At 34.4% G+C, this 14,903-nt stretch overlaps 5 protein-coding genes across 7 annotated transcripts in view; 1 reads left to right on the top strand and 4 right to left on the bottom strand.

Moving 5' to 3' along the window:
• LOC104717805 (pachytene checkpoint protein 2 homolog) overlaps positions 1 to 561 on the bottom strand; it is a 3,482-nt gene extending 2,921 nt beyond the window's left edge. The window contains exons 1-2 of one of the 2 annotated variants that reach the window (XM_010435435.2): positions 266 to 561; positions 111 to 174 (exon numbers count right to left, since the gene is read on the bottom strand). In XM_010435435.2, the coding sequence (XP_010433737.1) occupies positions 111 to 174; positions 266 to 470 (269 nt within the window). In that variant the 5' untranslated portion in view covers positions 471 to 561. Of the gene's footprint in view, positions 1 to 110; positions 175 to 265 lie in introns of those variants that run through there. The other variant, XM_019231183.1, reaches the window with a different exon arrangement.
• On the bottom strand, positions 1,940 to 13,978 carry LOC109127062 (high-affinity nitrate transporter 3.2-like). The gene is made up of 3 exons (XM_019231307.1): positions 13,204 to 13,978; positions 12,911 to 12,951; positions 1,940 to 2,496 (listed from the first exon to the last, which is right to left on the bottom strand). The coding sequence occupies exons 1-3, from the start codon at positions 13,409 to 13,411 to the stop codon at positions 2,053 to 2,055; spliced, it is 693 nt and encodes a 230-aa protein (XP_019086852.1). The 5' UTR covers positions 13,412 to 13,978; the 3' UTR covers positions 1,940 to 2,052.
• LOC104717802 (high-affinity nitrate transporter 3.2-like) lies at positions 2,921 to 5,549 on the bottom strand. Of its 2 annotated transcripts, none has more exons than XM_010435432.2 (2): positions 5,276 to 5,549; positions 2,921 to 3,518 (listed from the first exon to the last, which is right to left on the bottom strand). In XM_010435432.2, exons 1-2 carry the CDS (start codon positions 5,514 to 5,516, stop codon positions 3,034 to 3,036), a joined length of 726 nt encoding a protein of 241 aa, XP_010433734.2. In that variant the 5' UTR covers positions 5,517 to 5,549; the 3' UTR covers positions 2,921 to 3,033. The 2 variants fall into 2 exon arrangements, with proteins under 2 accessions (XP_010433734.2, XP_010433732.1); XM_010435430.2 differs by lacking the exon at positions 5,276 to 5,549 and adding an exon at positions 3,765 to 5,269.
• On the bottom strand, positions 9,017 to 10,534 carry LOC104717803 (manganese-dependent ADP-ribose/CDP-alcohol diphosphatase-like). The gene is made up of 2 exons (XM_019231306.1): positions 10,425 to 10,534; positions 9,017 to 10,095 (listed from the first exon to the last, which is right to left on the bottom strand). The coding sequence occupies exon 2, from the start codon at positions 10,077 to 10,079 to the stop codon at positions 9,207 to 9,209; it is 873 nt and encodes a 290-aa protein (XP_019086851.1). The 5' UTR covers positions 10,080 to 10,095; positions 10,425 to 10,534; the 3' UTR covers positions 9,017 to 9,206.
• On the top strand, positions 11,400 to 12,442 carry LOC104717804 (SKP1-like protein 4). Its single transcript, XM_010435434.2, has 2 exons — positions 11,400 to 11,860; positions 12,019 to 12,442. Exons 1-2 carry the CDS (start codon positions 11,516 to 11,518, stop codon positions 12,190 to 12,192), a joined length of 519 nt encoding a protein of 172 aa, XP_010433736.1. The 5' UTR covers positions 11,400 to 11,515; the 3' UTR covers positions 12,193 to 12,442.

Raw genomic sequence — 14,903 nt, 5'->3', positions numbered from 1 at the left:
CCCCCCCCCCATTAAAACCAAATAAAAAGAAACAACAAACACAAGAGCTATTCCAATCAGAAACTCCTCCACTAGAATAGAAGCACAAAAAGAAAATATGATTAACAAACCGTTCAACAGCTCTCTGCACATCCTCTAGACGAGCCGTGCTTGAAGGCTTTAAGCAGACCTCCACTAGAGAGAGAGAAACACAGAGATTTGAAAGAGGATGAATTCATAAACTATAATCGAATCCAAAAGCGAGAGGAAGGAGAATTGGATGTACCAGATACGAGGAATTTGTTTTCGTGGAGGCAAGGAGGAGGAGGATTGGGTGTAGCGATTGGCTCTGCGACGGCTGTTTGCTCCGGGATAGTCGTGGATTCAGTGTGAATTTGGTGAGAGGAGACATCCATGGAAGCGTTGGGAAGAGTAATCGTATCCTCCTCAAGCATAGGGGTTTGCTCGGCAATCTCCATGGGAGTGCTCATGCTCGTGCTCGTCGTGGTGTGTTCTCTCTCTGGATTTGGGTAAAAAAAAAAAAAGGCTGAGAGAGAAATTTCTCAATTTCAATTTTTAGATTTTTCCCTTTCCTCCGAGAATAGGCGGGATTCCCCAGCTCCGTTTTAGTATTTTTCCGCAATAATAAATTAATAATACACTAAAATTTTCAGGTTAATTGTTGAAAATGAAAAGTAATAATAATAATATTAATAATAAATGAAAACAGAATTGAAGAAATTGGTATATGATTAAGACTAAAATGATGGTTATGANCTAACCAAACAAAACTAAAGACGACCATTTATAAAAGCCACACAACTCACTTAACAAAACCCCCCCATCGCTATTAATCCACTCACTCCCTTTGCTCTAACTTGGCCTTCTTCTTCTCCTTGACAAAGAACACTAACAGAGAAACAACGGAGAAGATNGTTTTTTTTTTTTTTTAAATGGTTCTGTATAGTTTTTTCTTTTTGTGGTTAAATGTTAAATTATACTACTGTATATAGTTTGAACGAATCATAATATACATCGTTTGTGTACTCTAGATCATTAAGCAAATTACTTGGCGCATCTCTTTATTCATTAGAAACCTAATTTATGAATATGTGCGTTTTTATTCTACAAAGTTTCGAGTAACTCGAAAGTGTGGCTTCTTGTTACTAGATAGTATGCGATATGTTATATTGTTGAAGAAAAGTCGAAGCAGTCTATGGCAATAGTCAGTAGCACAACCCAATAAAATATTTGTGACCGAATTAGATGAGAGATGACCATAAAATTTATTAAATCTCTGTAATTAACAAGTTGTTAAATCAAATTCTATTCTGAGTAGAACTGTAGAAGTCTTCAGTATCTTCTTCACCATTAATAATATACCAAATGACTTTTCCTTAACCCTAAGTTAACTCCCATAAATATTTCATATAATTTGGGTTCTGCAGCACCAACTTGATTGTTTATAGATGGCTAGAGCTGGTCGTGACTTGATCCAACCAACAAACAAAAATTCTTCATCCATTTTACTAGTCTTGGCTATGATACCAGGTTTGATGCCAAATAATTGACTAGAACTTTTTCTTAATGTTTATTGTTCACAAGTGAACGATGTTAATTATATATATATATATTCTAAGATAAATTAAGATAAATTGTATAGTATGAAAAGATCTTGAGGAGAACTTTTATCTTTTATCTGGTTCTATAATATGCAATGAAATATATATGGCCAACTTGGGTTTTTGTTAATCCTACGATTATTTTGAAATATTTTAACTATTTTGTTAGAAAATTCTAAACCAATGTTAAAATCCGATAATATATATTCATCTCATGTAGTCATGTGAGCTTTGTCTTACGTCTAAAAACCCTTTTTCCATGCGGCGGAAGTCTATACCGTACGATTCGACTTGGTTCCAACTGGTCTAAATAATGCATACACGAAAACAACCGAAAAAGGAAGGAAAGTAGAACAATATATATTTCTTCTAACCAAACAAAACTAAAGACGACCATTTATAAAAGCCACACAACTCACTTAACAAAACCCCCCCATCGCTATTAATCCACTCACTCCCTTTGCTCTAACTTGGCCTTCTTCTTCTCCTTGACAAAGAACACTAACAGAGAAACAACGGAGAAGATGCTGAACAATATGGATGCTATGTCGAGCGACACGTGTCCACCACTAATAGCCTGAACGCTGAAGAGATTTTTCTTCCTTCCCTCGTCCGAGCTCTGCCCGTATGCTACTTCTTGGCCATCTCCATCAATTCCATAGGCACGTACGAAGTAGGTTCCAGTGGGGATATCGAGATCGACGGTCCAATCAAGTGATTGAGGGGTCTTGTCATATGACTTGGATACAATCTCGTGAGGGCAGGTTTTGTCCTTAAAGAGCTCGTTGTGAGTCTTGCGCCACGGTCTATCAACTTGGCTGATTGGTGCGTAACAAAGCTTGACTTGGATTTTCTTGAAAGTATCATCGGCATCTACTTTGGCCGACGACTTTAANGGCTATGATACCAGGTTTGATGCCAAATAATTGACTAGAACTTTTTCTTAATGTTTATTGTTCACAAGTGAACGATGTTAATTATATATATATATATTCTAAGATAAATTAAGATAAATTGTATAGTATGAAAAGATCTTGAGGAGAACTTTTATCTTTTATCTGGTTCTATAATATGCAATGAAATATATATGGCCAACTTGGGTTTTTGTTAATCCTACGATTATTTTGAAATATTTTAACTATTTTGTTAGAAAATTCTAAACCAATGTTAAAATCCGATAATATATATTCATCTCATGTAGTCATGTGAGCTTTGTCTTACGTCTAAAAACCCTTTTTCCATGCGGCGGAAGTCTATACCGTACGATTCGACTTGGTTCCAACTGGTCTAAATAATGCATACACGAAAACAACCGAAAAAGGAAGGAAAGTAGAACAATATATATTTCTTCTAACCAAACAAAACTAAAGACGACCATTTATAAAAGCCACACAACTCACTTAACAAAACCCCCCCATCGCTATTAATCCACTCACTCCCTTTGCTCTAACTTGGCCTTCTTCTTCTCCTTGACAAAGAACACTAACAGAGAAACAACGGAGAAGATGCTGAACAATATGGATGCTATGTCGAGCGACACGTGTCCACCACTAATAGCCTGAACGCTGAAGAGATTTTTCTTCCTTCCCTCGTCCGAGCTCTGCCCGTATGCTACTTCTTGGCCATCTCCATCAATTCCATAGGCACGTACGAAGTAGGTTCCAGTGGGGATATCGAGATCGACGGTCCAATCAAGTGATTGAGGGGTCTTGTCATATGACTTGGATACAATCTCGTGAGGGCAGGTTTTGTCCTTAAAGAGCTCGTTGTGAGTCTTGCGCCACGGTCTATCAACTTGGCTGATTGGTGCGTAACAAAGCTTGACTTGGATTTTCTTGAAAGTATCATCGGCATCTACTTTGGCCGACGACTTTAACTTCCATTTAATTGTCACCATATCTTTTCCGGCTTCCAGAACTAAAGAAATACATGATTACCAAATAATAATATAGATCAATAGATAGATGTATAATTTTATTTATTATAAATGTATTAGTGGCCCAAGTCATTTTAAAAAGGATGGAGATATACATAAATGGAAATAACGATTTCTAAAATAAATTAAATAGGTAACAAATCCCAGGTATGGTCAATTCTCTAGTTTAAAGCCTAGTTAATAGAGAGTTTGATTTAGAAGAAAAAGGGTAAGACAAATTCACAAACCTACGCCATCCTGTACGTGTTTAGGGGTGACCTCCAGTGACTTTTGGAGCTCAGTAAAGAGTCTATCTTTGTTTCCTCCACGGCTCGAAGGGATGAGTGAAAATATGAGAAGTGAGACGAAGAGGAGAGTGTGGATGGCCATTGTTGAATTTTGAAATTTTGTTAAGAGGAATATGCTTTTTTGACGAAAAAAACTGGGTGCATGTTAAGTTTTTATATAGTGTGATCTTTGGCCATCATAAAATAAGTAATACGAGAAAGACAATGTTTCGCTTAGCAGTTAAGCCAAATTGCGTGAGAGAGAGATTACCCTTTGAAGATTTTGAGGAAATGGGGAAAAGTGAGTCATGTGTTCTTTAAGACTATATTTGTCTCTATTGTCTTCAGCTAAGGAACGATGTTTCCTAAACATGACGAGGGGATGAAAAGTACGTCTTGAGTTCTCTTTGTTATCATTCATTTTAGTTTTTTTCTGTTGTGCTAAGGTTCCAAGGTGTCACTTGTAATCCAAATTACCAAAAAAATTATAAAAAATGTGAGAGAACAAATAAAATTTTTAATTAAATAGTTTTAAATTTACGTCATTATTTAAGCTGATCGACACAGCTAGGTTAAAATATAAATTTTGGACACTTTTACTCGGTAGTCAACACGAATAACGATGATGAGGCACAAAGAACGATGCTAAATAAAACAAAAATTATTTGTTTGGAACACTATATAACTCAAATATCATTAAATGCAAAGATTTGAGCATAAATTTTGGGACACCATTACTCGGTAGTCAAAACAAACATAACTGATTTATCAAACTATGTTTAGACGTAAAGAACAATGCTCAAGAATAAGAAAACAAAAATGTTTTATCATACAAATTTAACCTAGTTAAATCAAGATCTGAAAATATGGTATTTAAAGTCATATCACCACACATCATTCATTAGGATTATCTTATCCATATGTTTGGGCCACTATCTCAGTCAAACATTATTAAATACAAAGGTTTAAGTAAAAATTTCGAACGTCATACTCGGTAGTCGACACAAACATAGTTGACCTATAAAACTATCTTCAGACATGAAGAACGATGCTCAAAAATAAATAAATAAACGTATTATTGTACGAATTACACCTAATTAAACATAAATTTTGGACACTATTACTCGGTAGTCAACACAAACATAGTAGACCTATCAAACTATGTTTAGGCGTAAAAAACAATGTTAAGAATAAGTAAAGAATGAATGATAATATGAGAAGTGAGGCGAAGAGGAGAGTGTGGATGACCATCATTGAATTTTGAAATTTTGGCAAGAGGACTATGCTTTTTTGATGAAAAAAACTGGGTGCATGTTGATGAAAAAGGATGGAGAGATACATATATGGAAATAACGATTTCTAAAATAAATTAAATAGGTAACATATCCCAATTATGGTCAATTTTATTAGTTTAAAGCCTAGCTAATAGAGAGTTTGATTTATAAGAAAAAGGGCAAGACATATTCACAAACCTAAGCCATCTTGTACGGGTTTAGCGGTGACCTCAAGTGAATTTTGGAGCTCAGTGAAGAATTTATCTTTGTTTCCTCCACGGCTCGACTCGATGAATGAGAATATGAGAAGTGAGACGAAGAGGAGAGTGTGGATGGTCATCGTTGAATTTGGAAATTTTGGTAAGAGGAATATGCTTTTTTGATGAAAAAAATGGGTGCATGTTAAGTCTTTATATAGTGTGTGATCTTTGGCCATCATAAGATAAGTAATGCGAGAAAAACAAAGTTTCGCTTAGCAGTTAGCCAAATTGTGTGTGAGAGAGAGATTACCCTTTGAAGATTTGGAGAAAATGGGGACAAGTGAGTCATGTGTTCTTTAAAGCTACATTTGTCTCTATTGTCTTCAGCTGAGGAGCGATGTTTCCTGAACATGACGAGGGGATGAAAAATCAGTCTTGAGTTCTCTTAGTTATCATTCATTTTTTTTCTGTTGTGCTAAGGTTCCAGGGTGTCATTTGTAATCCAAATTACCAAAACTATTATAAGGAATGTGAGAGAACAAATAAAAATTTTAATTAAATATATTTAAATTTACGTCATTATTTAAGCCGATCGACATAGCTAGGTTAAAATAGAATTTTTGGACACTATTACTCGGTAGTCAACACGAAGAACGATGATCAGACACAAAGAACGATGCTAAATAAAACAAAAATTATTTGTTTGGGAAACTATTTAAGTTAAATATCATTAAATGCAAAGATTTGAACATAAATCTTGGACACCATTACCCGGTAGTCAACCCAAATATAGTTGATCTATCAAACTATGTTTAGGCGTAAAGAACAATGCTCAAGAATAAGAAAAGAAAAACGTCTCATCATACAAATTTAAGCTAATTAGATCAAGATCTGAAAATATGGTATTTAAAGTCATATCATTACACATTACTCATTAGGATTTTCATATGTTTGGGCCACTATCTAAGTTAAACATCATTAAATACAAAGGTTTAAGTAGAAAATTTGAAAGCCATTAAGTAGAAATTTTGAAGGTTTAAATAGAAATATGCTTTTTTGATGAAAAAATGGGTGCATGTTAAGTCTTTATATAGTGTGTGTAATCTTTGGCCATAATAAAATAACTATTGCGAAAAGACAATGTTTCGCTTAGCAGTTAAGCCAAGTTGTGAGAGAGATAGATTACCCTTTGAAGATTTGGAGGAAATGGGGAAAAGTGAGTCATGTGTTCTTTAATGCTATATTTGTTTCTATTGTCTTCAGCTGATGAGCGATGTTTCCTGAACATGACGAAGGGAAGAAAAATCAGTCTTGAGTTCTCTTAGTTATCATTCATTTTTTTTTCTGTTGTTTTAAGGTTCAAGGATGTCATTTGTAATCCAAATTACCAAAACTATTACAAGGAATGTGAGAGAACAAATAAAAATTTTAATTAAATATATTTAAATTTACGTCATTATTTAAGTCGATCGACATATAAAATAGAAATTTTGGACACTATTACTCGGTATTCAACACGACGATCGATGATCAGGCGCAAAGAACGATGCTAAATAAAACAAAAATGATTTGTTTGGGACACTATTTAAGTTAAATATCATTAAATGCAAAGATTTGAACATAAATTTTGGACACCATTACTCGGTAGTCAACACAAACATAGTTGATCTATCAAACTATGTTCAGGCGTAAAGAACAATGTTCAAGAATAAGAAAAGAAAAATGTCTCATCATACAAATTTCACCTAGTTAGATCAAGATCTGAAAATATGGCATCTAAAGTCATATCACCACACATCACTTATTAACATTACCTTATCCATATGTTTGGGCCACTATCTAAGTTAAACATCATTAAATGCAAATGTTTACGTGGAAATTTCAAACGTCATTACTCAGTAGTCGACACAAACGTAATTGACCTATAAAACTATCTTCAGGCGTGGAGAACGATCCTCAAAAATAAATAAATAAATGTATTATTGTACGAATTAAACCTAATTAAATTTAAAGTTTGGACACTATTACTCGGTAGTCAACACAAACATAATTGATCTATCAAACTATGTTTAGGCGTGAAGAACAATGCTCAAGAATAAAAAAAGAAAAACGTCTCATTATACAAATTTAACCTAGTTAGATCAAGATCTGAAAATATGTTATCTAAAGTCATATCACCACACATCACTCATTAGGATTACCTTATCAATATTTTTGGGCCACTATCTAAGTCAAACATCATTAAATGCAAAAGTTTAAGTAGAAATTTCAAACACCGATACAAATATAATTGACCTATAAAATTATCTTCAAGCACGGAGAACGATGCTAAAAATAAATAAATAAAAAATGTATCATTGTAGGAATCAAACCTAATTAGATCCCAATACAGAAATTTGGTATCCAATATCATATTACTAACATCACTCATTAGAATCACTGTATCGATATGTTGTACAACTATTTATACCAAACATCATTAAATATGAAAGGTTAAATAAGAATTTTAGGCACATTAATTCGATAGTGAACACAACCATAGTTGAAATATCAAATTATGCGCAAAGGCGAAGAAAAACGCCAAGAATATTAAAAGAAAAATTCATCTCATCATATAGACCTACTTAAATCTCAATCCATAATTTGGTATTACATTACACACCGCTCATTAGGATTACCTTATCTATATGTTTTTTTTTTTTTTTTCACTCCTTATGTTTAGACCTATTAAAATGTTATAAAATATTTATTTTCTATGATTGATCTCTAAGCATTAACGCAACACAACTATGCACTTGCAATCTATGTGTGAAGATTCCATAACATTGAGAGAGTCCCATGTAATTTAGGATCATATCACTTTTAGGAGCGTATTTGTTGGTCCATTAAAAACATTCATGTACTAGATTAAATATACTATATAGAACAAATACTTTCACTAACTTTGCTAGCCAAAGCAGTCTCCAATTAAATTCTCTATATGAAGCTGGTTTAGGCAGCAGTTTTAAATCAAAGACTTGAGAATATTATAAACCAGATTACAACTGCGTATCATTCGATTTGACCTCAAATAAGAACTTCTCTTGTAGGGTAGTCTCACCAAAAAGATTCAGCAAGAAAGTTACCACTTCCATTCTTCCTAGAGAATTACTACATTTAGTATCATCATCACTCATGTATCTTCAGGGACAATGCAATTGCTACTTAAATGCAACCGAACGCATGAGCCTTGTAGAGACCATTCGATCACACATTCATCTGAATCAAGATCATTTATCCCATAGTCCAAGCAGTCAGCTATAAACAAGTATCAATAATTCCTTCCATTTAGCGCCCTTATCATCACTTGCCTCCATGAATTGAGTTTGTTTTTTCAAATCCCTTGATCAGCTTCAGTATACAGAATACTACTACCCAGTATCTGCTGAATACTTGATCTAATCAACATAACAATACTAATAGTTATGCTAACCGTTACTAATAAAAGATCTTAAGTACAATGAAGACAAAACATTATCTATATTTCTTATTTTGTTTCCACTGAATCAGCTGAAACAGAAGTACACCTAAATTCAGCAAAACACTACAAAAGTTTACCTTTCGCTAGAGACTTCCTTTAATTGCATAACTAAATCCAACACAGAACATATGATATAGATTTCTTAATAAAAAAACTTCTTCATAAAAATAACGTATATTATCCAATCAGTTGAATCCGTCTTATTTGCAATGGATCAAGTACATAGGTGTGTAGCCATATGGAAGTATAATAATAAAGAACTGATCGTTACAAAATAATCATCATATAAATAAGGATTGGTGAGGATTACAAATTCTGCATTTCAGATATATATGATCATTCAGGAAAACTCAAATCCTCAAAATCAGTGTTTTGCATCCGGTCAGTACCAACAAGAGATAACTTGTTCTCATATACATCGATATATCCAAACGAATACGTACCTGCATTCCAAGGCAGCTTCCAAGGATCTATGGTGAACACCGTGAGAATCAACAAAGTATCCTCCTTTATGATCGTGTCCGGACAAACAAACTTTGACAGAGTCATACTTGTGTATAATGCTCATCACTTCATCAAAGTTCCATAACAAGGCAGCTTTGGATGCCACACCGGGGCTCATAGGCACATGCCCACATACGATAACACTCTGGTTTGAGTTTGATGCATCCTGAAGCACACTGTCAAGCCATTGCAGCTGTTCCTCCCCAACACCACCGTTATACTTGACAAATCTCCTCGCAACATCCTCAAGCCCCTCGGGACTATTTTTGTCCGAGTTTGGGTTCTTTTCATCAAGTATCTTCAATGCAACGATTGTTTTAGGATGGTCATGTGGCCATCCGACAGCACTGATGTCATACCCATCTAACACCACAATTCTATAGCCGGGAGTTGGTGAAAAATCATAATAAGCATTGCCATCACGACCTGGGATCTTCAGCAACGGAAGCAACTCTTCACGGGGGAGATTGTAGAGGCAGTGATTGCCGATCATATGATAAACAGGACCATTGAATTTGTCGAATTCACGGACCAGTTTCTTAGTGGCAGCCAAAGACTGATCCTTGGGACAAAAACCATCAACAATGTCACCCATGTTAATAACAAATTTGAGGTTTCCATGTTGGTTCCAAGTTTCAACAGCTCGTTGTAGGACCAGTATGCTGTTCCTGTAATACCTAGGAACACCTAAAAAGGAGCGGCCATCTGGAATATCAGCATACTGAACATCAGCTATAACACCAAACGAGAAGAGTGGCTGTCTAACTGCAGAACCCATTATAACCTATATTGGTCTGTAAACATCAGAATTTATGTAAGCACACAACAAGACAGTCATAGTGAATCACAAAAAGCCACGATTTTTCAAAACTTAGATGCCACAAAATGGAAAAGCCTGTTCAGTAGCAGCACTTGACAACAAGTTTCTTCTGATCTCACAAAATTTGAGCAGAGCCCTTTTATTCAACACTTAAGTTGAAAAAGTCACAAAACAAAAGGGTAAAAGAATGCAATTGCAGAAGTATAATGACAAATCGTAGAGTCAATGCTCGATCTCGGCTTATAGATCGTGAAAGAAAACGGAAGTCGTATGGAAAAAAATTATAGTTAGCGACGGACTTACAACAATATAGCTCCGCGAGGATTGGATAAGGGAACGAGCAGAAGTGAGCAGAATCAGAGGGAAGAGGCGCAAATTGGCTAATTGCAGAGACAACAGCTAAACATGAAAACTCGACATCTGAAACTGTGAATTTTCTTACAAACCGTGTAGTTTTCTTACTCCTTACAAAAACTACATGCTGTTTCTTGTCGACGAATAACCTCCCCGTTAATTTTGGTAACTGAATGGATGACTTGTTTGGCCTTTTGTATGTAGTTTTTTTTTTTTTTTTTTTAATGAGAAATATTGTATGTAGTTAACCGGGTGTTTTCAATCTAATATTTTAGCTGATTTGATTTTTAATGAAATTTTAAATGTTTTTGATGATTTTAGAGAATTTGATGTGATTCATTGTAAAAGATATTAAATTTTCACTTAAAACCATTTTTAACTAAACAAATCATTTCAAATTCTATAATCCCTAATAATCATTAAAATCCAAATCCATAAATAGTTTTGAATAACAATATATTTTAAAGTAAATTTTTAAATCATCATTTCAATAACAGTAGGTTTTAATAGACTTTTTAAAATTTATAATTGAATAACATAGAATTAATAAATTTCACACAAATCATTTAAAATATTAAATGTCAAGTTGAATATATCTAGAGTTATATATTGCAATTAATTGTTGCATCTTAGACATATATTGTACATTAAGTATTATTCCATTAAATATGTGATTGGATGCATAATAGATTTTCTTATTTTTTTCTTAAAATAAAATATTGTTCCTTTTTCATATTAATAATAACATAATCAAAGGAAGATATAAAATACAACTAAGATCAATTTTTTGGAAATCTAATAAATATTTCCATATATCTTTTCAATAATATTACCATATATTTTAACTTTTCCATTAATAAAAAGGATTAGGTTTATTGTCAAAAAAAAAAAAAAAAAATTAGGTTTACTTAAAAAACAATAAACCGATCGATCTGTATAAATACTAGGGATTAGGAAACTCCTTCAACCCCAATTCCCCAAAACCTCCTCTGTGACCACTATAATATCAATCGCCTGCGCCGCGTCTTCCTTTGTTTGCTATGTACGAACGAGAGACTATGGCGTCCAACAAGATCATCCTAAAGAGCTCCGACGGTGAAATCTTCGAGGTAGACGAAGCCGTAGCTGTTGAGTCCCAGACGATTAAGCACATGATCGAGGACAACTGCGCCAGTAACGGAATCCCCCTTCCCAATGTCACCGGAGCCATCTTGGCTAAGGTTATTGAGTACTGTAAGAAGCACGTCGAGGCCGCCGCTGAGGCCGCCGCTGAGGCTGACGGCGCTGACAAGGATTTTTGTGGTAACACTGAGAACAGTGAGCTTAATACTTGGGATACCGAATTCCTCAAAATCGATCAGCCTAGTCTATTTGATCTCATCCTGGTTTGTGCTTTATGTTTTTGGTTTTGATGTTCTTTTGGATTAGGGTTTTATTTTTTGATTTGGGATTTTAGGTTTGCCGACTCTGTTCCTTAGGGTTGTTGTTGATTTTGTAAGTGATTGATATGTTGTGTTTTTTTTTTTCGTGTGTGTGTGGAAAGGCTGCTAACTATCGGAACATCAGTGGACTTCTTGACCTTACGTGCAAGGCCGTGGCTGCTCAGATGAAAGGAAAAACGCCAGACGAGATGCGTGCTCACTTCAACATCAAGAACGATTACTCACCTGAGGAAGAAGAGGAGGTTCGCAATGAGAACAAGTGGGCGTTCGAGTAGTGGATCTGGTGTTTCTCTAGGACAACTTAAGTCTTTTAGTCTTCTTCTTTCTTAGATTTGGATTCAACCGAATGCTTTGTTCTACTAACAAGACCCTTTTGGTTTTTATGGAAAATATTTTAAGATCCTACATAGTTTAATCTTTATTATACCCTGGTTTCTCTCCTCCAATGGTGTCTTGGTATTATTCAAAGACATTGTGTGTTTCTCTTTAGATTTATCATTTATCTTCCCGACTGGTTACAACGAATGGACTCCTTACGCTTAACATTCCATTAGACCATGTGATTGATTGGTAGCTAAGTTTATCTCCTATCTCTCTTTCTCAAGTGTAGTCTTCTTGGTCTAACTCTGACAAAGTAACCCTTCTGGTGCATCAATGCTCGTTGAACCTTGATTGCTTGTTGCATCACAGATCGAAGTTTATCCAAATTTGTTCAAAGATAGAGCATCATAAGTTCAAACCCCATGCCGTGATCGCTCCATGTCTTCTTCAACTTAGTCGCAATGTATGAGGAACAAAGCATAGAGTCAAACAACGTCCACTCCCTGAGAGAAGCATAAGCCTAGGCACTTCTTCATAAGAGATTCTTGAGCAGTCTGGTGCTCGGATCTTGGTTCTTGACTTGGATTCTTGGTCTGGCACTTCTTCATAACAAAGCTTGACTTGGATTTTCTTGAAAGTATCATCGGCATCTACTTTGGCCGACGACTTTAGCTTCCATTTAATTGTCACCATATCTTTTCCGGCTTCCAGAACTAAAGAAATACATGAGTCCAATAATAGTATAGAAGAATACTAGAATAGATAGATGTATAATTTTATTTATTATAAATGTATTAGTGGCACAAGTCATTTTAAAAAGGATGGAGCCATACATATATGGCAATAACGATTTCTAAAATAAATTAAATAGGTAACATATCCAAGTATGGTCAATTCTCTTAGTTTAAAGCCTAGCTAATAGAGAGTTTGATTTATAAGGAAAAGGACAAGACAAATTCACAAACCTACGCTATCTTGTACGGGTTTAGCGGTGACCTCGAGTGAATTTTGGAGTCCAGTGAAGACTTTATCTTTGTTTCCTCCACAGCTCGACTCGATGAATGAGAATATGAGAAGTGAGGCGGCGAAGAGGAGAGTGTGGATAGCCATCGTTAAATTTTGAAATGTTGGTAAGAAGAATATGCTTTTTTTGATCAAAAAAACTGGGTGCATGTTAAGTTTTATATAGTGTGTAATTTTTGGCCATCATAAAATAAGTAATACCAGAAAGATAATGTTTCGTTTAGCAGTTAAGCCAAATTGAGTGAGAGAGAGAGATTACCCTTTGAAGATTTTGAGGAAATGTGGAAAAGTGAGTCATGTGTTCTTTAAGGCTATATTTGTCTCTATTATCTTCAGCTAAGGAGCGATGTTTCCTAAACATGAAAAGGAGATGAAAAGTCCATCATGAGTTCTCTTTGTTAACATTCATTTTTTTCTGTTGTGCTAAGGTTCCAAGGTGCCATTTGAAATCCAAATTACCAAAACAATTATAAGGAATATGAGAGAATAAATAAAAAATGTAATTAAATATATTTAAATTTACGTCATAATTTAAGCTAATCGTCACACTTAGATTAAAATAGAAATTTTGGACACTATTACTCAGCAGTCAACACGAAGAACGATGATCTGACACAAAGAATGATGCTAAATAAAACAAAAATTATTTGTTTGGAACACTATTTAAGCCAAATATCATTAAATGCAAAGATTTGAACATAAATTTTGGGACACCATTACTCGGTAGTCAAAACAAACATAACTGATCGATAAAACTATGTTTAGGCATAAAGAACAATGCTCAAGAATAAGAAAAAAAAATGTCTCTTCATACAAATTTAACCTAGGTAGATCAAGATCTGAAAATATGGTATTTAAAGTCAAATTACCACACATCACTCATTAGGATTACCTTATCCATATGTTTGGGCTACTATCTCAGTCAAACATCATTAAATACAAATGTTTAAGTAGAAATTTTGAATGCCATTACTCGGTAGTCGACACAAACATAGTTGACCTATAAAACTATCTTCAGACGTGAAGAACGATGCTCAAAAATAAAGAAATAAATGTATCATTGTACGAAGTACACCTAATTAAACATAAATTTTGGACACTATTACTCGATAGTCAACACAAATATAGTAGATCTATCAAACTATGTTTAGACGTAAAGAACAATGCTTAAGAATAAGAAAAGACTTAATGATAATATGAGAAGTGAGGCGAAGAGGAGAGTGTGGATGGCCATCGTTGAATTTTGAAATTTTGGTTAGAGGAATATGCTTTTTTGATGAAAAAAACTGGGTGCATGTTAAGTTTTTATATAGTGTGTGATCTTTGGCCATCATAAAATAAGTAATGCGAGAAAGACAATGTTTAGCTTAGCAGTTAAGCCAAATTGAGTGAGAGAGAGAGAGGGAGATTACCCTTTGAAGATTTTGAGGAAATGTGGAAAAGTGAGTCATGTGTTCTTTAAGGCTACATTTGTCTCTATTATCTTCAGCTGAGGAGCATGTTTCCTAAACATGACAAAGGGATGAAAAGTCCATCTTGAGTTCTCTTTGTTATCATTCATTTTTTTTTTCTGATGTGCTAAGGTTCCAAGGTGTCATTTGTAATCCAAATTACCAAAACAATTATAAGGAATGTGAGAGAA

Source organism: Camelina sativa, chromosome 10 (assembly GCF_000633955.1).
Source record: "Camelina sativa cultivar DH55 chromosome 10, Cs, whole genome shotgun sequence".
Taxonomy (NCBI): Eukaryota; Viridiplantae; Streptophyta; class Magnoliopsida; order Brassicales; family Brassicaceae; genus Camelina; species Camelina sativa.
The sequence above is the reverse complement of the archived record's forward strand: the minus strand, read 5'-3'. Positions and strand labels throughout refer to the sequence as shown.

Coding starts and splice junctions, on each gene's coding strand:
- LOC104717802 (XM_010435432.2), bottom strand. CDS start 5,516: ATGATGGCCAAAGATCACACACTATATAAAGACTTAACATGCACCCAT. Junction 3,519..5,275: donor ACCCGTACAAGATGGCTTAG/GTTTGTGAATAT, acceptor GTATTTCTTTAG/TTCTGGAAGCCGGAAAAGAT.
- LOC104717803 (XM_019231306.1), bottom strand. CDS start 10,079: ATGGGTTCTGCAGTTAGACAGCCACTCTTCTCGTTTGGTGTTATAGCT.
- LOC104717804 (XM_010435434.2), top strand. CDS start 11,516: ATGTACGAACGAGAGACTATGGCGTCCAACAAGATCATCCTAAAGAGC. Junction 11,861..12,018: donor GTCTATTTGATCTCATCCTG/GTTTGTGCTTTA, acceptor GTGTGTGGAAAG/GCTGCTAACTATCGGAACAT.
- LOC109127062 (XM_019231307.1), bottom strand. CDS start 13,411: ATGCACCCAGTTTTTTTGATCAAAAAAAGCATATTCTTCTTACCAACA. Junction 12,952..13,203: donor ACCCGTACAAGATAGCGTAG/GTTTGTGAATTT, acceptor GTATTTCTTTAG/TTCTGGAAGCCGGAAAAGAT.